Source organism: Bolinopsis microptera, chromosome 13, assembly GCF_026151205.1.
Source record: "Bolinopsis microptera isolate Bmic1 chromosome 13, MBARI_Bmic_1.0, whole genome shotgun sequence".
NCBI classification, from domain to species: domain Eukaryota; kingdom Metazoa; phylum Ctenophora; class Tentaculata; order Lobata; family Bolinopsidae; genus Bolinopsis; species Bolinopsis microptera.
In genome coordinates, this window is record NC_087084.1 from 9957978 (window position 1) to 9981160 (window position 23183).

Below are 23183 nucleotides of genomic sequence, written 5' to 3' on the forward strand. Positions count from 1 at the left end.
TTGATGGAAAATGAATAGTAACCCGGGAAAACATGTACTAGCCTTGGTGGAAAATGAATGTCATACGGGAAAACTGGGAGGTGTTAGTTTTAACATACGATGGAAGATTTCAACGGCGGATTGATTGTTATATTTATACGTAAACACAAACCTCTCAGTCTCCATATCGAAGTACAATAAGACTTAATTAGGTTTGTGGAAATACAGTAAAACCTCGATTTACCACAGAGTTGGGGGGGGGGAGGAAACATTCGCGCTAAATCAGGGTTGGTGGTACTGGTATTAAATCGGGGCGCGGTTAATCGGGGTTTTACTGTACTAAGAAATACCGAGAGGAAATATCAAATATGTCATAATATGGTGTTATATCTACTCCTATAGTGTATGGGTTCTCAAAATGCGACATTTAAAATTGGCATGCACATTCTGATTCATTTGGGAGCTTGTTTTCAGTTTGGGAGGTTTGTTTTGATGTCCACAAAATCTTGTTTATTTCTAACTTTTCTTGAGAATATGTATGTTATCTATAATTTATTATTTGGATATGTTAAACTAAAGACCTTGCTGTTTTTATTTGTTTGATTTTGAAATCTGAAATTCTTTCTGCAGCTTTACACATAGTCTTATGACTATGAGTCTGCAATAAACATACTAAAGCCTCGCGACGACTGACATGCCAGCTATTCGGACATTAACAGGGAATTTCCCAAACTGTCTGCGCCCAGTTTTAGTAAATACGTTAGCACCAGTTCACACATTAGAGCATTAGACATAAACTCTCTCTTTTAACCTCGCGGTAAACACACATTATATGTTCACCGGAGGTGTGCTGGTGGGAAATATTAAAGCTTTTCCTTGAATGCACTGTACACAGCTAGGACCGGCGTAAAATACAAACAATCATTATCGCTGTTTACTTAGCCCTTTGCTGTGGAGAAATTGCGTCTAGCTTTGCAAGTTGTTTGTTTAGTGTCCAACCTTTGAGCTGTGCAGTGTGCAGGGGTGTTGTTGTCCGGAGTGCAGTTTGTTGAGAGGAGAATTTGTTTTGTTGCTTGATTCTGATTTAGGATGTTTCTGAGGGTTTTTGTTGTTTTATCCGTGGTTCTAGTTCTGGCTTCTGCTCAAGGTTAGTTGTAATCAGTAGGGTTTTATTACTTTTTGTATCATGTTCCATATCATGTTACTCTAGCCTAGCCAGCGGCCAGCACAACCTGCCCTCTTTGGTAATAACACAATATTTAACATTGGTTAAGTGAGGTTCAATAATAATAACGACCGTTCTTTTCATCAGAAGTAGAAGATGAATCACCGAGGAACTGTTATGATATAATAGACGCAGATAAAGGGAAGATAAGATACAGTGGAACTGTGTCTGAAACAAAGACTGGTCGTACTTGCCAGAGGTGGGACAGCCAGGAACCACATAGCCACAAGAAATCTCCTGAAAACTTCCCCAATAAAGGTGCGACCATCACTGATCACTTCTTCCGAAATAGAAGGAACGCATCAGCCACTTTATTAGGCCTCAACTTTTGGTCTACATAAAGTTCTAATAATTAATTTTAATTCACTGTCAATAATAATTCAATGATAGCTGTTTCATGGTGTTATCGGTGAATATCATATGAAATGGCAGCTGTTTTAAAAAACCTCATAATAAACCTCTTTGCAGATTTATCAGACAACTACTGTAGAGATCCTGATAACTACGGTTACCCCTGGTGCTTCACCACGGATCCCAGCAAGAAAAGAGAGAGATGTAACATATCCGACTGTAGGGAACTGGCGGCTCTACAGGCTGAGGAGATTCCTACAGGTTGGTTTATTAATTAGTGCCTTATACGGTAGTGTTATTATGGTAAAATTGCCTTATGTGGTAACTCATAATTAACAGATAGGTACAGGTTGGTTGGTTAATTGATATGAAGGCAACCTTGTCATGTGAGAGAGAAAACTACCTAGAATTAGAGGGACCTTCTTCTTCCATAAGGCTAGTCTCACTAGTGAAGCTTGTTCGTCATAATGCTACAACCTCCCCCCCCCCCCCCCCCCCCGCCACCCCCCATGATCAGAAGAAGAATACTAATGGAAAATATAACGAAACAGCATGTTATAAAGTTATAACATGACTAACACCCCCCCCCCCCCCTCTCAGATTGTTTCAAGACAAAGCAGAAAAGTGGTACTAACACATTTGACGTGCTCTATGGAGGAACTGTAGCGGAGACAGCTAGAGGTATCTCCTGTCAGAAGTGGAGTGAGCAGACACCTAACGAGCATGATAGAACCCCCGACCTCTTCCCTAATACAGGTGATACATTCTTGTCGTAATGATATAGTTGGAGGACTTCGCCGCTTCGACGCGCAAACTATCATTCTTACTTCGCATCGCAGATTGTTGCTCTGTTAATTCGCAGAGCAACGATCTGGAAGGGTTGACATCGTCAATCAATGATATGGCTATAGTATATAGGGTTGCCCAGAAGGAAATGCTCACACGCAACTCCTTCACCATGTAATTCTTGTCAGAATTGTGCAAAAATCTCCGAAATCGTAGCATAGATACGGGTTAAATAAATCATAGGTATGGGTTAAATTTAGATTTCTTGAAAATTTCCGTTGCTAATTTCGATCGGATTTTAAGTAGCAATTATTTTTAGCGGCTCATGAAGCTATGATAGGGATATTCATGATACTTCAGATAAATTGCCTGTAGGAAAACCCCCATTTTCTAGGTCTAGGGGACCACAACTAATAAAACCCCCTGATTTGCTAGGTCTAGGGGACCACAACTAATAAAACCCCCTGATTTTCTAGGTCTAGGGGACCACAACTAATAAAACCCCCATTTGCTAGGTCTAGGGGACCACAACTAATAAAACCCCCATTTTCTAGGTCTAGGGGACCACAACTAATAAAATCCCTGATTTGCTAGGTCTAGGTGACCACAATTTATAAAACCCCATTTGCTAGGTCTAGGTGACCACAACTAATAAAACCCCCATTTGCTAGGTCTAGGGGACCACAACTAATAAAACCCCCATTCTCTAGGTCTAGGGGACCACAACTATTGCAGAGACCCGGACGGTACAGGCTACCCCTGGTGCTACACCACGGAACCTGGTGTTAGGTGGGAGGGGTGCTCCGTTCCTGACTGTGATGGTATGTTATTCAGCTGATTACGTAATATGTAAACGACCCCAAAGTAAACTAGCGTAATCATTTGGAAACCCCCCTCCTCCCTCGGCTTATTACGTAATAATATGAGAATTGTGAACGACCCCTTACACTCTTATTTTGTGCCGATTTTTATTAATATCCTGATATCTGGCGTTTAAAACTGATTCAGATAATTTTGTGAACAGTGTAGTGGTTTTTAGCCGAGATTTCTGAACAGGAGCTATGATGTAAGTATTTTATTTAAAAAATTTTATTTTTCAGATCCCGACCGAAACAGTGAGTACAAATGATTAACAACAATTAATTAATTAATTGATTAAGAGTTCACAATTATGGACATTAAAACATTGAATATCTGTGACAAGGAATATGAAAATGTGTAGAGTCTCGAATCGATAAGTGAAATTATTTTTACAGGCCAGTAGACCTTGTTCTTTTTCCCCATTTCGCTTTACTCCACGACTTAGATCCCTGGTTGAACTCTACTGGGCCCTTGCCAGTAAACTTTACACATCCTCTACACTTGCAGTGTTGAGGGGAGGCACCACACCACCCTTTCTTTGAGCAGCACGAGTAATTCTGAAATTTACAAGATCTTTACTATCTTACTGTAGATGTGATAGAAATTAGTGTTTAAACTATATCGGTTATGTACTTTTAGGCAATAATGAAAGCCTGCATCAAGTGTCTAACTAAAACATGAGTAGCATAATAAAACTCCACAAATACTCCTCACTCCTTCTCTAAACGATACCTTGTTGCTGCTCGGATCACACTGAGCTGCCATACCGTTAGGTAGTTTGAATACGGGACCACACCGTAGATCCTTCCTCCATAATGCTCTGTAGTCCTTGCAGTCCGGACAGTCACAGTGTTTAGCCAGCTTACCACACCAACCTAGCTCACTGCAGCACGACTTCCCTGAGCAGGAGTAGAAGAGGAGAATAAGGGATCATCTTGTGTAATATCCATGTGACGATAAGGGTTTTATGACGACCAATATTTACAAGCACTGAGCAATAACATTGATTTAGAAGTCAGAAGTCAACAATTACTGATTTCGGGTTTTTAGTGCAGGTAAAGGTAATATTTAGGCAAGGTAGCAAGAGCTACCTTGAGCTCTTGAGGATGATGTCTCCCTTAATTCTCTCACTAACACCCTAGAGATCTGATAGATAGCAGCACACCGCATTGTGCGGAAACAAAAAAGCAGATGAGCTAGCTAAAATGTGAGCTGGCTAAAATACCTTGAGGATGGTAAGGGTCGCATTGTGAGCAGGCTAAAATACCTTGAGGATGGCAAGGGTCGCATTGTGAGCAGGCTAAAATACCTTGAGGATGGTAAGGGTCGCATTGTGAGCAGGCTAAAATACCTTGAGGATGGCAAGGGTCGCATTGTGAGCAGGCTAAAATACCTTGAGGATGGTAAGGGTCGCATTGTGAGCAGGCTAAAATACCTTGAGGATGGCAAGGGTCGCATTGTGAGCAGGCTAAAATACCTTGAGGATGGTAAGGGTCGCATTGTGAGCAGGCTAAAATACCTTGAGGATGGCAAGGGTCGCATTGTGAGCAGGCTAAAATACCTTGAGGATGGTAAGGGTCGCATTGTGAGCAGGCTAAAATACCTTGAGGATGGTAAGGGTCGCATTGTGAGCAGGCTAAAATACCTTGAGGATGGTAAGGGTCGCATTGTGAGCTGGATAAAATACCTTGAGGATGGTAAGGGTCGCAACTTGCATTGTGAGCTGTATAAAATACCTTGAGGATGGTAAGGGTCGCATTGTGAGCAGGCTAAAATACCTTGAGGATGGCAAGGGTCGCACTGTGAGCAGGCTAAAATACCTTGAGGATGGTAAGGGTCGCATTGTGAGCAGGCTAAAATACCTTGAGGATGGCAAGGGTCGTATTGTGAGCAGGCTAAAATACATTGAGGATGGTAAGGGTCGCATTGTGAGCAGGCTAAAATACCTTGAGGATGGTAAGGGTCGCATTGTGAGCAGGCTAAAATACCTTGAGGATGGTAAGGGTCGCATTGTGAGCAGGCTAAAATACCTTGAGGATGGTAAGGGTCGCATTGTGAGCAGGCTAAAATACCTTGAGGATGGTAAGGGTCGCATTGTGAGCTGGATAAAATACCTTGAGGATGGTAAGGGTCGCATTGTGAGCTGTATAAAATACCTTGAGGATGGTAAGGCCAGGGTCGCATTGTGAGCTGGCTAAAATACCTTGAGGATGGTAAGGGTCGCATTTGAGTAGGCTAAAATACCTTGAGGATGGTAAGGGTCGCATTGTGAGCAGGCTAAAATACCTTGAGGATGGTAAGGGTCGCATTGTGAGCAGGCTAAAATACCTTGAGGATGGTAAGGGTCGCATTGTGAGCAGGCTAAAATACCTTGAGGATGGTAAGGGTCGCATTGTGAGCAGGCTAAAATACCTTGAGGATGGTAAGGGTCGCATTGTGAGCAGGCTAAAATACCTTGAGGATGGTAAGGGTCGCATTGTGAGCTGGATAAAATACCTTGAGGATGGTAAGGGTCGCATTGTGAGCTGGCTAAAATACCTTGAGGATGGTAAGGGTCGCATTTGAGTAGGCTAAAATACCTTGAGGATGGTAAGGGTCGCATTGTGAGCAGGCTAAAATACCTTGAGGATGGTAAGGGTCTCATTGTGAGCAGGCTAAAATACCTTGAGGATGGTTAGGGTCGCATTGTGAGCAGGCTAAAATACCTTGAGGATGGTAAGGGTCGCATTGTGCAGGGTGACCGTTTGGTAGAGAGTACTCCTCCCCACATCTCAGATCTCTTCTCCATCTAGCTGTGTAGTCCACACATCTTGCACACTGGGGACAATGTGAATCATTGAAGTACTCTGATAACAAACTACTAAAAACAAGATGAAAGCACCAATAAAAGAAGCTCATGACTATTACCTTGCAATGGTTGGCAGTGCCCCCACACCAGCCTTTCTCACTACAGCACGTGTGTCCTCTGGGATGCAGTGGGTCGCATTCCGCGGGTCTACCGTTAGAGAGCTTGTAGTTCACCCCGCACCTTCCGTCATCCCTCCACCACTGGACTGAGCTGCCACCATCTGACATTTGGTGTTCTCTTAAATCTAAATATCAGTTTTCTTAAACCTACGACAGATCAGTTTTTAAGTCTCACTATGTATAATAATGCGCGTGTACCGCAATTAAAAATAAACTGTTTTAGCAGGTGTTACATATAAACATATTCATCAAACTTTCTTACCGGATTTGTCTTCCCAAGTCTGCTCACTAATAACACGGCTAACAAAGGTTTCAAGGACAATAAAACAGAGCAAATATAAGTGTGTCATTGTAGAAAATACACCTGGCCACGTAAAAAGTAAGCTAATCAAGATGGGGGTAAATGGGAGCTGGAACTATTTCAAAACCTTGGTTAAGTGAAGACTTGCATTATATCCAACATCTATTCAGTATTCAGTAACATGTTGGTTTCAAAAAGTTTATGGATACTAATTGCTGTTTCTAAAAACTGTCCAAATGAAATCTGAAACTTATCGTCTATGGCTGTAGCTTCACTAGCTTTCTAGGGCGGATAAAATGTAGTCTGATACGGTTGGCTAGCGGACCGAATCCCTATTAGACCGAGTAGCCTTTAGGGATTTGGTCTGCTTACTGAAACAGTGAGTCCACCTCCTTCCTCAACCAACGTTCTCTTGATAGTTCCTAACTCTTCTCTTCGTAGAGCTTACTGGAACAGTGAGTCCACCTCCTTCCTCAACACTCATTCTCTTGACAGTTCCTAACTCTTCTCTTCGTAGAGCTTACTGGAACAGTGAGTCCACCTCCTTCCTCAACACTCATTCTCTTGACAGTTCCTAACTCTTCTCTTCGTAGAGCTTTCTGGAACAGTGAGTCCACCTCCTTCCTCAACACTCATTCTCTTGACAGTTCCTAACTCTTCTCTTCGTAGAGCTTTCTGGAACAGTGAGTCCACCTCCTTCCTCAACACTCATTCTCTTGACAGTTCCTAACTCTTCTCTTCGTAGAGTGTACGGATCTAGAGACGCTGGACAAGTACGATTTAGGAGAACGCTGGACAAAAGAGGACCCCTGTACTTACTGCGAGTGCTTCTCTGACCGTGAGTGATTAACTAATTAATTAACTAAATAATTAACTAATTAAACAAAAGAGGACCCCTGTGATTATTAGCCTGCTATTCAAAATAAACCCTGGTTGAACTTAAAACGTATTTACCCATAACTTGTGAAGAAAACGTTATTCTTATGAATCCGGATCGAAAGACTGGTCTGATATTTTTGATTTGCTTAAGTTGTCTTTAAACGTCCTTTCTCTCACAGGTCTTGTGGACTGTTTCACGATTGAGTGTGATATTATGGAGTGTCCTGCTGGAGTAACTTATCTTCCCGATCAGTGCTGTCCTGTTTGTAAGTAATTAACTAATTAACCAATTACTAATTAATATTATTAGTATTTAAATACTTAATTAATTATTATAGTTGATTAATTAATTACAATATCAGTAGATTTTTTGGTCAAATGCTATGTCAGAATCAAGTTTCACCAAATTTTCATGCCCCCCCCCCCCTCCTTAAAGACTGTGGTTGCAAATTTAAATCGACGAAATTATTATATTTTTAGACACTTAAAGACATTAAAGACTTTAAATTATTATTTATTAAATTAATTAATAATTAATTATTAACCCCCACAACCAGGTGCTGAGCCGTGTATGGACGTGAGGAACGGTTATGTGTACAGTGTTAATGACACCTGGACACCCAATGCTTGCGAGAGCTGCACCTGCGTGGAAATGGGTGAGCAATTAAGTAATTATTTAACTAATTAACCAATTAACTAATTAACCAGTCAACTAATTGAATAATTATCTCTTTTGAGTTAAATCTTTATTAAACTATTGAAAACTGAAAACACACGTCAGCATTTCATATACTTATTAGCCGTTATATTTTACTATCTACAATCATCTTCAATCTCAATTGCCTTACACAGCTTACACACATAACTGAAGATACCTATTGTCATGTTCATACCACAAACTCTACAGATGGAGTTAAAAGAGAAATGTGTGCAGTGACGGACTGTGCCCCGCTACCTGAAGGGTGTGAGCCTTCCTACACTGAGGGGACCTGCTGCCCGAGCTGTGAGTTAAACTTGTTATGTACTTACTATTTTAGCTCTGTTCAAACACAAGGATATAATATCCTAATCAGTGAGATGAAATTATAGAATGCTACTCCACCACTATTCACTACCATCTTCAATATCAGGCAGTGAAGAGTGCAGAGATGATGAATCTCTGGAGTATTACAATGTGGGAGATAAGTGGAACCCTAACCCTTGTACTATGTGCGAGTGTCTGGAAGAGAGTGAGTTTAACATTTACAACGTTCCTTAGTAACGTTCCTTAGTAACGTTTCTTAGCAACGTTCCTTAGTAACGTTCCTTAGTAACGTTCCTTAGTAACGTTCCTTAGTAACGTTCCTTAGTAACGTTCCTTAGTAACGATCCTTAGCGACATTCCTTAGCAACGTTATCAAACCCTTCAGCTGATGTTAAACTTGAAGCGCTTGTGAATGGTAACTTTGAAGTTTTAGATAAAATTATAAACTTCTGCTTATAATGGTTGTTTATCTTCTGGAATAAGCACAGTCAAATAAATGTAGATTTGGATTTTTTTAATGTTAACTTATTAACTAATTAACTAATTAAAGACGGTCCCCTAAAATGATTTACCACCGGTTTAAAATGATCTAATATTTACAAGCATTGACAAATTGTACAATTAAGGTATTTACAATAATTAGTATTTACAATGACTGCTGACTCAACTCCCTGTTGTTACCAGACAGTCAGAAGCGAGAACTGTGTGCTCAATACTACTGTGAACTGCCTACCCACTGTTACAATGTTACCTACTCTGAGGACCAGTGCTGCCCCTTCTGTGAGTTATCTTTATCTAATCTCTTCTATCTTCGGGGGGGGGGGGGGGGGGGGTGGGGGGGGCGGTGGGGGGCCAATGTCCCTTTTGTGAGTTACTATATATCTCCTATCTTTATCTCTTCTATCTTTTCTTTTCTATCTATTGTGAGATTATTAACCTCATGAGATATTAATTCATGAAACGTTACTATACAGTTACTATGCACGATGGTGTATCCACCTGGTAAACATGACTATTATGTTATTAATCAGGAGTTTTACAATTTACATCCTCGGATATTTTATTTTAAAACAATAATTTCATTATAATCCATTTCAGGCGGAGAGTCACCATATAACGGTAAATATAATGTATAGTTTATATATTATATAATGTATACAATATAATGTATAGTTTGTTTTCAAAATGTATAGTTTGTTTTCAAAAAATGTTTAATCGTACTTTTTCAACCTCTTGATAGGAAAAGCAAATTACTTAAAACTAACTAAGCTCCCCCCTATCAGAGTGTTTCGACATGACAGCGAACAACACTATTCTATATGACGGAGAATTAGCCGTTACAAAGTCCGGGAACGAGTGTCAGTTCTGGACATCTCAGCTCCCCAATATCCACACCCGGACTCCGGAAAACTTTCCTGACGTGAGAACAATTTACTGGCTGAGAACAGGCTTTGAAGTTTATTTTTAAAATGTATCTCCCTTTTACTAAATCAAGCAGATAATTTCTTGTAAATATACTGAGATCAAACTATCAATTTACTGGCTGTCGTCAAACATGTTGCAAGGCGTCATCTACAGTTCCGTACAGACTCAACTCTGCACCCGTGTCAATATGTTCATTATATGCAAGCCTCTTGATTTATAAGCCTCTAATTATTTGTTTTATAATGTTCTAGACTTCTAGTGTTTTAGTGTCGAAAGTATTAAAACTTGATTTATCAAACTTGATCGTATTTGTTGAAGAAGTTTTAGAAAACAAACAACATGAGGTTTAGTTGTGAGTCATGCTTTTTTATAGTGACTCAAATATTCAGCAATCGCGTGCTAGTTACTTAGTAACCAATGATGACATCCCAGGCGTTGCTAGGATTCCACAACTTCTGTAGAGATCCCGACAATTCAGGTTACCTGTGGTGTTATGTTAATAACGAGGATACCAGATGGGAAAAGTGTGATGTGCCCTCTTGTAGACTACTAGGTAAGTGTGATGTGCCCTCTTGTAGACTACTAGGTAAGACCTGGCAGCTCTATTGTTTTAAAAAGATGTGAATTTAAAACTTTATAAGACTCAGATGTTATTGTTGACCAAGTGAATTTACAATTAAACGTTTACAGTTAACTCCGATAACTGGGTGATGGAAGACGCGGTGATGAAATCAGCAGTTATTTGTCAAGACACTATCGGTAGAGTAGAGGTAAATGACGCTATCTATAATTCACCTAAGTTCCTTTTCCACGATTGTTGTTACTGGCCTCTTCTTTCACGTGATATCAAATTTGTAATTACCTACTTTCTCTACCCACTCTTGTTACCCTTAACGTGATACCAATAGAGTGAAACGTTCACCCTTAACGTGATACCAATAGAGTGAAACGTTCACCCTTAACGTCATACCAATAGAGTGAAACGTTCACCCTTAACGTGATACCAATAGAGTGAAACGTTCACCCTTAACGTCATACCAATAGAGTGAAACGTTCACCCTTAACGTGATACCAATAGAGTGAAACGTTCACCCTTAACGTGATACCAATAGAGTGAAACGTTCACCCTTAACGTCATACCAATAGAGTGGAACGTTCACCCTTAACGTCATACCAATAGAGTGAAACGTTCACCCTTAACGTGATACCAATAGAGTGAAACGTTCACCCTTAACGTGATACCAATAGAGTGAAACGTTCACCCTTAACGTGATACCAATAGAGTGAAACGTTCACCCTTAACGTCATACCAATAGAGTGAAACGTTCACCCTTCACGTCATACCAATAGAGTGAAACTTTCACCCTTAACGTCATACCAATAGAGTGAAACGTTCACCATTAACGTCATACCAATAGAGTGAAACGTTCACCCTTAACGTCATACCAATAGAGTGAAACGTTCACCCTTAACGTCATACCAATAGAGTGAAACGTTCACCCTTAACGTCATACCAATAGAGTGAAACGTTCACCCTTAACGTCATACCAATAGAGTGAAACGTTCACCCTTAACGTCATACCAATAGAGTGAAACGTTCACCCTTAACGTCATACCAATAGAGTGAAACGTTCACCCTTAACGTGATACCAATAGAGTGAAACGTTCACCCTTAACGTCATACCAATAGAGTGAAACGTTCACCCTTAACGTCATACCAATAGAGTGAAACGTTCACCCTTAACGTCATACCAATAGAGTGAAACGTTCACCCTTAACGTCATACCAATAGAGTAAAACGTAAAGTGTTTAAACTGAAGGAGTTTGACCGCTCGTGCTGTTTAGTTGTTATTCCTTTATAAAGGGTACACTACGGCATTTTTTGCTCAACAAATTACGATTTGGTTGCCAATAAAATGTAATCGGACTCACTGCACCTTTTATTTTAATTTATCGATTGTTTGCAAATAAAATGTTTGCAAGTGTTTGAAAATATCACAAACCAGATAAGCTGGTTTCAGTTTACCATCTTTACCATAAACACCGTGAACATCAGGCTTCAAATGAAACAAAGTACACTTATCACTCAACTGGTTTTATGTTTCGCCACAAACCGGTTTAGTAGTTTTCAACACTCACTACCACCGGCTGCTGCCAAGTAAAATAAACTCTCATGATATGAGATATCTTAACCAAGTACGTTATGTCGCTGTTCAGTGTTCATTTATCACTCAACTGCTTTTATGTTTCGCCACAAACCGGTTTGGTAGGTTCCAACTCTCACTACCGTACAATAAGGTCTTATGATATGAGATATCTTAACCACGTTCGTTACGTCGCTGTTCAGTGTTCACTTATTATATCACTCAACCGGTTTGGTAGGTTCCAACTCTCACTACCGTACAATAAGGTCTTATGATATGAGATATCTTAACCACGTACGTTACCTCGCTGTTCAGTGTTCATCACAAATGGCATGAACAGGTTGCAACCAATTCTATTGCAACTAAAAATCAACAACTTGAGAGCAGTTTGTTGACTCAACAAGTTCTTGAGATATGATTTGTTTATATAGCTATAAGAGTAACTATAATACACTATAAAAGTAACATAATATTTATCATGTTTCGCTATAATTGTGAGTGGGTCAGTCTCCCGTCCGTCAGTCCGTCCCCAACAAGTAAACACAAATAATGTTTTATCTTCTCAACAGTGCGACAGTGATAAGCGGATAGTAGTGCTGGAAGCGAACTACGGCGCTACTGGGACCCAGGGTTGCTTCGAGTACTCCAACTCCAGCTTCTGTAACTCTACAGTTCAGACATCAGGTTAGTACTCCAACTCCAGCTTCTGTAACTCTACTGTTCAGACATCAGGTTAGTACTCCAACTCCAGCTTCTGTAACTCTACTGTTCAGACATCAGGTTAGTACTCCAACTCCAGCTTCTGTAACTCTACTGTTCAGACATCAGGTTAGTACTCCAACTCCAGCTTCTGTAACTCTACTGTTCAGACATCAGGTTAGTACTCCAACTCCAGCTTCTGTAACTCTACTGTTCAAACATCAGGTTAGTACTCCAACTCCAGCTTCTGTAACTCTACTGTTCAGACATCAGGTTAGTACTCCAACTCCAGCTTCTGTAACTCTACTGTTCAGACATCAGGTTAGTACTCCAACTCCAGCTTCTGTAACTCTACTGTTCAGACATCAGGTTAGTACTCCAACACCAGCTTCTGTAACTCTACTGTTCAAACATCAGGTTTGGGTCCTAATATATTCTCTCTAGGAGAAGATATGGAGAATTGGAGAAGTTGAAGATGGGGTGCTTGAAAGATTCGTTATTTTACCTTTTCTAAGATTTGATACTCCCATTGATGAACAGATAAACATAGTTACAACTAATTACAACGCTACGAATCTATTACATTTATTGAGTACTATGTAACGTGATGGAAATATTTTAAACGGGTAATATCCTGTGCAAACCCAGGATACATAACATGAATACTTTGTTGTAACTTTGTATGAAAAGCATTAATAGGAACCAATGAAACATCCCACAGAATCAACAAAAGAGAAGTGTGATGGTAAAAGTTACTGTGACTTATCTGTCTCAGTTGACAACTACGAATCTTCATGTGACACCGAGGAGAAATATTTGAACATTAGCTACTACTGTAAACCTGGTGAGCTTAGTGGTACTTCGTTACCATGACAACTACTTAGTATTACGTAATCTTTTCTTTTCTATGTCTCTTTCCGTTCTTATCATTTCTTTCTTGTCCTTTTTTTCATATCTATTTTTCTTTTGAGACACCAAATATCATGCAATAGATGCCTACTGATCATAAAATTAACTTAAGATCTACCTAATATCATACCTTACTGAGACTCACCTTGGGCAATGAAGATTATTCTAAACTGTCGCTGATAAAAGTATACAGATAAAATTTCGTTGTATTTTTAACGTTTCGCACTCTCGCAGATATTCCATGCTACAAGAAAGCAAACGGGTTCGCTCTCTACAACGGCTCTCGGTCAGAGACAAAGTCAGGGAGAGAGTGTATGAGGTGGAACCAACAGAGACCACATGGTCACGACTTTACTCCTGATGTATCAGAGTATGCCGAGAGAGGTATGTACAATGTATAATATACCCGGACAGACTAATATTTAAAAACCTCAGGAGTTGGAGAACACAACTACTGCAGAGACCCGGACAGACTAATATTTAAAAACCCCAGGAGTTGGAGAACACAACTACTGTAGAGACCCAGAGAGACTAATATTTTAAAAGCTCAGGAGTTGGAGAACACAACTACTGCAGAGACCCGGACAGACTAATATTTAAAAACCCCAGGAGTTGGAGAACACAACTACTGTAGAGACCCAGAGAGACTAATAATTAAAAACCCCAGGAGTTGGAGAACACAACTACTGCAGAGACCCGGACAGACTAATATTTAAAAACCCCAGGAGTTGGAGAACACAACTACTTTAGAGACCCAGAGAGACTAATATTTAAAAACCCCAGGAGTTGGAGAACACAACTACTGCAGAGAACCGGACAGACTAATATTTAAAAACCCCAGGAGTTGGAGAACACAACTACTTTAGAGACCCAGAGAGACTAATATTTAAAAACCCCAGGAGTTGGAGAACACAACTACTTTAGAGACCCAGAGAGACTAATATTTAAAAACCCCAGGAGTTGGAGAACACAACTACTGCAGAGAACCGGACAGACTAATATTTAAAAACCCCAGGAGTTGGAGAACACAACTACTTTAGAGACCCAGAGAGACTAATATTTAAAAACCCCAGGAGTTGGAGAACACAACTACTTTAGAGACCCAGAGAGACTAATATTTAAAAACCCCAGGAGTTGGAGAACACAACTACTTTAGAGACCCAGAGAGACTAATATTTAAAAACCCCAGGAGTTGGAGAACACAACTACTGCAGAGACCCGGACAGACTAATATTTAAAAACCCCAGGAGTTGGAGAACACAACTACTTTAGAGACCCAGAGAGACTAATATTTAAAAACCCCAGGAGTTGGAGAACACAACTACTTTAGAGACCCAGAGAGACTAATATTTAAAAACCCCAGGAGTTGGAGAACACAACTACTGCAGGGACCCAGACAGACTAATATTTAAAAACCTCAGGAGTTGGAGAACACAACTACTGTAGAGACCCGGACAGGGAAGGGAAGCCCTGGTGCTATACCATGGATCCGGAGAGGAGGTGGGAGTTTTGTGGTGTCCCAGAGTGTGAAGGTATGTTTTATCCAATGCGAAAGAAACTCTCGCGCAATAATTTGGTTTGCTAACTCCTCTCTTACACTTGATGGTCACATGTTGGTCACCTTATCCAACTATGTTTTATACTTAATAAGTTAATGATCACATATTCCCCTTAATTTGCGACTTCGTTCAACGCCGCGCGCAAATTTTGAAATGTTGTGTTTTCTCTCCACAGCTCTTCTTCACAGCTCTGTTATCATACTGTTCATCTACAGGGTTTACTGAAGAACGCCCCATGGTAATGGCAAGTAAAGCTTCAAACATTATCAGACTTATAGGGGACGCTAAGAACATTGACTGCCAGTATGTTAAAGATGGAGACGACAGAGTTACTTATATTGGTAATTAAATTAATTGCCTACTTACTTTGGTTACTTTTCAGAGTAACTTATATTAGGAACTAAATTAATTACCTACTTACTTTGGTTACTTTTCAGAGTTACTCATATTTGTAATAGAATTAATAACTTAGAGATGTTTAGTGTTCGAACCGTTGTATTGGGTGTCTCATTAAACGTTAATTCTCATGTTTATAGCTGCAATCAGGGCCCGATGTAAAGGCTATGACTGGACATTTGGTGTTTCGGTGTTTATTGATTTACAAATTGTGATGCTGATCTCAGTTGTGACTGATTTTTCTATGGTCCTTTTTATTTATGTTAATCTTGACTGCAGGTCAGACTAACGTAACAGCAAGTGGTAGAACCTGTCAGAGATGGAGTGAGACCACACCACACTTCCACACTAAGATGCCTGAAAGGTTAGTCACCAAGTAGTTGTCATGGTAACGAAGTAGTAAGATAGTAATAAGTAGCAAGATATTGCTATTTATAGCTGAAAGGTAAGGGTCCACATTTGAAATTCACCGCATATGCTGGGGTTGGTACTGAATGTTCGTCGTGGTGCCCAGTGTAGTTGTAACTTTGTAATTGTTGTCATGGTAACACCGGGCCATTATATTCTTATGAGGGGTCGCACTATTTAAAAATGTAACAAAAAATGTTTTTAGTTAAAACTTAAACCTTGATTCATCCATAAAGTCACGAAGTAATAAAATGGAGCTATTGAATTGAACTAATTAACTAATTAAATAATTAACTAATTAACTAATCAACTAATTAACTAATTAACTAATTAACTAATTAATTATAATGGTGGCCTAGTGGTTAGAGCTTCCGCCTTCTGTACAGAAGGTTCAGGGTTCGAATCCCAGTGTCACTCAGTCTAGGGAGTAGCTAAGGATTCATCGGATCTATGCGATCTCCTCGGTCGACTCAGCCGAATGATAGGAAACTTGATTGAGGGTTAAATGAGGAGGGGGGCCTGTGCCAAAAAGATCAAGAATCTTAGGATACTCCTTCAGAACATCTACAATGTAGTATAGTGTACTGTAAAATAAGGGCGGTCGAAATATTCGATGACCCTGTAGAGGAATCTACGAACTTTACAAATTATACAAATTTATTATCATGTTGTCAGGTATCCGGATGCAGGTCTCGGAGAGCACAACTTCTGTAGGGACCCTGACGGTAACGGCAAACTCTGGTGCTACACTATGGACCCTCAGAAACGGTAGCTAATCCTACTTTTTAGTTGTTAACATGTACTTTATAGTAGTTACTTTATAGTAGTTAACATTTTATAATTCATCACTCAACAGAGTTTTTTCCCCGTTACAAGGACATTTTTGAAACGATGAATATTTTGCTGGGATATGTGACCAACGTTCACTTCAAATTAGAGACATCTGAAAATGGTGTGTCCCATTATCCCATAAACCCTTCACTCGAACTAGCTGTTCGGATTCAAAACTGTAATGGTATTTCTAAACAGGTTCGAGTACTGCGAGATTCCCAAATGTACAGAAGAGGAAGTGGAACAGATGGGACTCTGTACAGATGTAGACTGCGGAGTGGGGGGAGACTGCTACATTAACAAGTTAGTAGGGGGGGGGGGCTGCTATATTAACAAGTTAGTGGGGGGGCTGCTATATTAACAAGTTAGTGGGAGGGGGGACTGCTACATTAACAAGTTAGTGGGGGGGGGGCGACTGCTATATTAAATTTAACAAGTTAGTGGGGGGAGTTAGTTTATCTTATAAAGTTGTAATTATGAGTCTAGAGAATAAAGAAGATTTCACAGAGAAACAAAACATTTTTGGTTCGTAAAAATATCTATAATATACACCATTCCTGTGTGCCCACATAAAACTGAAATTAAGTTTCAAACGATACTCAAATACTCGTGGCGGGTACACTAAACCCACTTGTCCCCCCTCTTGTAGAAGTGCCCCTCAAAGAGTGACTCACCCCCCTGACTGGTCACTAATACAGTATCAGAGAACCCGACTGCTCCTTTTCCTGGTAACTGTATCCAGGGTATGAGATGAATAGTCATGTTTTCCTGGAACAGTTCCTCTGAAGTAGGGTGGATGAAGAACTGAGAGTTGCTCCAGTCAGTGTAGAACCCTATCCCTATAGAGTAGCCCGCTCGCTCCGACTGCTTGTGAGGGTAGGGGTAGTGAGATATAATGTCTCTCATAGCTGCATCTACTTCTTTAGCTGCTACCCCTGGTTTCATCATCTGCCGCCCCACACTCACTGCCTTCCTGATCAGCTTCTCAGCTGCAGTGAACCACTCCGGAACTTCATCTCCCACATAAACACTGTACATTCTGGCTGCATGGTACCTCTTAAAGCAACCTCCTATCTCAAAGAACACAATGTCATGTTCCTGCACCAGCATCTGAGTGGGAGTGTAATGGCCCATACAGCCAGTCTCCCCGCTGCACAAGAAGACAGGGTACGCCGTGTACTCACACCCCTCTCTACACATCTTCTCCAACACCTTCCCTCCCACTTCCGTCTCCATCATACCTGCACACACCGTCCCAATACCGGCCTGGAGACCCGCGTGCACTATTCCCGCTGCTCGCTTTACATTGGAGATCTCTAGTGGGGATTTTACTAGTCTCAGTCTGGATACCTGGAGGGAGATGTCGGAGAAAGTGGCGCGCGGGAAGATCTTCAGCAGTTCTTTCTGGAGTTGGTTGACCTGGTTGTAAGCGAGTCTAGTTGTGTTGAACTCAAGTCCGATTATAGTAGCAGTGTCACTACCGTACCTGCCTTTAACTGTACTGGCAATAATGTCTATAGGGTCCTGGGACTCGTCGTAGAACGAGTAAGCCACGTGAGATCGCATCTCAGCGTTCGTAGCCTCCAGTTCCCTTGTGACGATGTGGATGTCGTCCTGTGTCACCAGCAGCACCTATTTAGAAAAGTTTAGATTAAGTGCTATTAAAGTACCATTAAAGTACCATTAGAATACCATTAAAGTGAAAGTGAAAGTGAAAGTGAAAGTGAAACTTGAAAGTGAAAGTGAAAGTGAAAGTACCTGCACGCATCCCCCGACTGTCTGGTAATTGGAGAGGTAGAAGATATGTTCCATGTTAGATAAGATCATCAGATCCACCTTCTCCTCAGACATTCTCTCCCTGACTTTCTCCAGCCGGCTGTTGAACTCGACTAACTCCTCTTTTGTTGGCTTCAGTTCCTCCATTTTCACTAGAAATTTTAAGAAATTTTGTAATACAAAGACAAAACAAGACTTATCCAAACAAACGTTGAAGGAATAATTTGATCGGAAGAATGGATATCTCCCCGCTTCCGGAATCTCCTGAACAAAAGACACGTACTTCCGTGATCTCCTGAACAAGAAACACGTACTCGCCAGCCACTTCTACAAGGACGAGCTGTATAAATCAATTATATAATATACATATCATGTTGAGAAGACATATCTCTTGCACCAAAGGGCTCTAGAACTACTAGGAATATAATACACTGGGGTAAAACAACCCCACATAAAAGGTTTGAAAATGTCTTAGTAACTAAATATTTTCATGCTAAAATGTGATCAAGAATCGTTTTAAATATGTCTCGTAAGGTAAGTTAATAAAAATTTTACGAATCATAATGAGATAATACGAGACATTCGCCAATTCGTGGAAAATAGATTGATATACGGAATAAATAAGTTTTTTTCTGGGTATTATATCAGGCTTATTTCCACAATAAACCAGTTGTTCTAGTATACCGGTTTTTCTATCTAACCGGTTTGGCGGTTTAATACCTGGTGCTGCTGCCAGTAAAATGATATCTCGATAATATTGACCGCACTGTCATGTTATAATGATATCAAGTTTTCAGTATTATAATTAACACTAAATTGGTGGGAGACACGTACCTTATATGAGATTTGACACGTACCTTATATGAGATCATTAATGAATCATGACTGATACTTAGATACTGTGCGATATAGCATTAGCAGTTCGTAATGATATTACTGATATTACTAATATTACTAATATTATTATCTATTGGCATCTACAATTCATGTCCATTATTTAATTTTGGACATGAACTATAGATGCCAGCAAAACATCTACTTTTTTCACATAATATGTTAACATATATTATTTCAAGCACCTAATTTCACAAATCTAACGCACATTATTTCAGAGAAGGAGAAACATCTTGCTTGTGTAAATCAGGCTTCGTAGGGATTAATAACACTTGTATTGACATCAATGAGTGCAAACGCGACCAATATGTCTGCAAAGGTAACATTTTTATGTAATGTTTTTACGGCCCCAACGTTAATGTGGCTTTTGCTATGTGTTGGTTCAGCCGAATTAACTATTATATAATCAAGTTTATTTTTCTTGTTAAGTTAGTTGTCATTCGGCCACACATTAATGCAACTTATATTGCAGTACCATTTATTAATTAATATATCAAAATATGTCATTGTAATTTTGCATGGCCGAAATGTAACACTTGATTTATATATAATAATTAATTGAATTTTCAAATTATAGTATATCCCATCTTAAAAGCTTAAAGAAACATGTTAGCTCTAGCTTGAATAAAATGCTGGATCACGTGCAGGTACAGCTCCTTTGTTATACTTATAAATTAACTAAAACTACTCCTTGTTTCACACACCAGGTGAAGAATCAAAGTGTGTGAACACACCAGGTTCCTACAAATGCACGTGCCCGGGCGGGTTCTACTGGAATAACGAGGAATGTGTGGACTCCAGCGACATTCCCCAGGACCCCGAGTGCAACATTCCTGAGTTTATAAAGAAGCCTCACAGCAGATACGATATCTCTCTGGGGGAGGACGTTATTATAGAGTGTGAGGGGGACAGTGGGGACCTGGTCTACTGGACTAAGGGATTAGACGGTTAGTGGTAACTGAAGTTGTCCTGGTTACTGAAGTTGTCCTGGTTACTGCAGTTGTCCTGGTTACTGAATGTGTCCTGTTTACTGAATGTGTCCTGGTTACTGTAGTTGTCCTGTTTACTGAAGTTGTCCTGGTTACTGAAGTTGTCCTAGTAACTGAATGTGTCCTGTTTACTGAAGTTGTCAAACGTTACATTATTTTCTAATGTCAAGTATAATTGAGGCTGCGGCATGTAAACCATCCAGCAATAAATATTAAAATTACCGGTGTTTAAGTATTGTTAAAACTCATAACTCGGAATAAAATGAGTTCCAAAACTAATACAGATTTCCTTTTAACCAGGCCTCATGATGAATGGTACCCGAAAGAAGAAATCTTCGCCTCTGACCTTCAACGGCATCAGAAAGAAAGACATTGACGAATACACTTGTGTGGTAGAAAACGAGTGTACTGGACTTACTAAAGTTGGGGAGGTGGACATTCACGCAAAACTGGCACCCTGTGTCGGTCAGTGCTATTTAATATCGTGGTCAATAAGTTTATAAATATATGATTAGAAATTACCTTATCGGACGTTGTTTGACCGGACATTACGTGAACGGTCAACGGACATAATTTTGAACGGACATTAAAATGAACGCTCGAAGGCATCCATTTAATGAATATGATTTAATTTTAACAACCTTGTCTGTATTCGAACAGACATTAAAATGAACGCCAATTAATATCCGTTCAAATAAATTCCGATAAGGTATTAACTTATTATCATATATATACAAATAGAAATTAATAATTTACACTCAGTAGTCAGTACCCCTTGCTAATTGAAAACTTTTGTTGCTGTTTTGTTGAGTTTTCAATCTGCTTCTAAAAGATACTTTTGTCTTTCGCAGAAAAAGGGCTTCAAAAGTACGGCATGGTTTGGGACGCTAAAGACTTTGATTCTGCCTACCAGTTCTGCAATTCGTACGGTTTGGATTTCGCAGTTCCACGCTCCAAGTCAGACAGCAGGACATTCATTCAGGTTAGACTTTTACATCCACGTTATAATACAAGATTAAATGCACGAAATTAGATGTTAGCAATATAAATAACTATAAGTATAATAAGTATAAGCAGTCGTTCACATAGTCATATATTAATTAAGTGTTCATATCGACATTCAATCTTAAAAGTTCAAATGTTAATGTAAATACTTAAACATTCTGCAAAATAAACTACAAATAAAACTGAAACAAGACCGTTTCTTACCAATACCATTTGACAGGACGCTTGGAGATCGTACCACCTGAACCCTAATGGCAAAAAGTTCCGAGACACCCCCTGGATCTGGGTGGCGGCTAACGACAGGTGTGCAGTCCTATTTTAACAGAATTCACTTGATACATGTTTCGTATCCCAATATCAGAGATAATATATATAAATATAATAATTTTCCGCCTTCGGCGGCGCGCGCTTCGCGCGCGAAAAGTGGCATGCAACGTATGTCAAGAATTTACTACTAATCCTAATTTTACTGAATATTCAGTCCTTATTTTACTAAATTTTAGGTTTATTAAAAAAAGTAAAAAAGAGTAAAAAAGATTACCAAAATTTTAGGTTTAATTTAAATTTTTGCTTTGTAATATAATCTGATAATATTCTAATTTTAATACGCTCCTCTCTTACTTGCCACCCTAGCTACAAATTCCCGTGACCCGTCTTACTCTTCTAATTTTCGTAACTATTAATCATCAATTCTCTTTTGTTGCTAGGCTAGAGGAAAATGAATTCACTGACGTGGAAGGAAGGCCTCTAATTGCTCCAAAGTGGTGGCCAATGAACCCTGACAACTGGAAAGGCATGGATCCCAGAGGTTGGTTACTAATACTATGATTAATATTATTAATATTATCTTAGTTACCTAGCAACCTAGTTACAATCACAAGTTTTCTTGAATTATAATATCAAAACTATTTCAGGTCAAGATGAAATCGCTTTCCATCTCTTTTCGGGTTATTGGGATGACAGTTACGGATTTATCCCAAGACCATTTGCTTGCGAGTGCAACTTTGAAAAAGACGATTCGGAGAATGCTTAAGCAAAATTTTTGTTCACGAATGACGAATTTTCAAGAAAGGCTAAAAGTAAAAACAGTTAATTCTTCATAGATCTCGACATCGTCTTTGATCTTTTACGATAAAGAAGGGATAACTATAAGTGACCAAATGATAAATTTTATGAACATTGGTACGGTTTATCATTCTTGTTCATCGTAGAAAATTGTATTTTACTTTTAGTGGTAAATAGTCGTGGTTAAGAAATAACTTTAGTATAAATATAATAGTTTTTGCGCAAGTCGCTGAGAGATTTGTAGTATGGTTTGGGGTATTTATTTTCTGCAAGTCTGTCACATTACACATTAATTGATATCAAATATGTTGTATGTTACGTAATCAAACATTCTCTCTGTAAATAAATGAAAAATTCTGATCTTTCCCATAAAATTCGAAAATTTTACACCTCATTGTTTTATTTTCAAACCTTAACAAGGAGTAGAACATGCTTGTTCTAGTAATTTAAGTTTGAATTACGAATTACAAAGAAAACTAATATATGTTGTTTTAGACGGCCCAAGCGTTTTTTAGACGGCCCCAACGTTAATGTGACTCTTGCTTTCCTACATACGACTGTTTACAAGTTCTACACTCCATTAAATAAATAATGTTATTACTCTGACAAGTTATATATTTAGTAATAGGGAAAACTTGTTTGGAATGGTGACTACTAAATTTGGAACAAGGGGACAGGAAACTTTGCTTACAAACATAGCATTTTCCACA

At 39.4% G+C, this 23183-nt stretch overlaps 2 protein-coding genes across 2 annotated transcripts; one reads left to right on the forward strand and one right to left on the reverse strand.

The window, feature by feature from the left end:
• Positions 1-1019: 1019 nt before the first annotated feature.
• LOC134825019 (apolipoprotein(a)-like) lies at positions 1020-22869 on the forward strand. The gene is made up of 31 exons (XM_063837070.1): positions 1020-1126; positions 1292-1462; positions 1673-1816; positions 2156-2311; positions 3052-3162; positions 3442-3456; positions 7216-7308; positions 7529-7615; positions 7907-8005; positions 8257-8352; positions 8480-8578; positions 9058-9153; positions 9472-9492; positions 9657-9793; positions 10231-10351; positions 10489-10568; positions 12512-12626; positions 13363-13485; positions 13785-13934; positions 14972-15082; positions 15325-15450; positions 15785-15869; positions 16589-16681; positions 16943-17047; positions 19633-19733; positions 20122-20361; positions 20704-20868; positions 21255-21385; positions 21629-21711; positions 22116-22216; positions 22323-22869. The coding sequence occupies exons 1-31, from the start codon at positions 1069-1071 to the stop codon at positions 22439-22441; spliced, it is 3432 nt and encodes a 1143-aa protein (XP_063693140.1). The 5' UTR covers positions 1020-1068; the 3' UTR covers positions 22442-22869.
• LOC134825020 (ectoine hydrolase-like) lies at positions 17315-18628 on the reverse strand. Its single transcript, XM_063837071.1, has 2 exons — positions 18503-18628; positions 17315-18376 (listed from the first exon to the last, which is right to left on the reverse strand). The coding sequence occupies exons 1-2, from the start codon at positions 18593-18595 to the stop codon at positions 17366-17368; spliced, it is 1104 nt and encodes a 367-aa protein (XP_063693141.1). The 5' UTR covers positions 18596-18628; the 3' UTR covers positions 17315-17365.
• Positions 22870-23183: the final 314 nt, after the last annotated feature.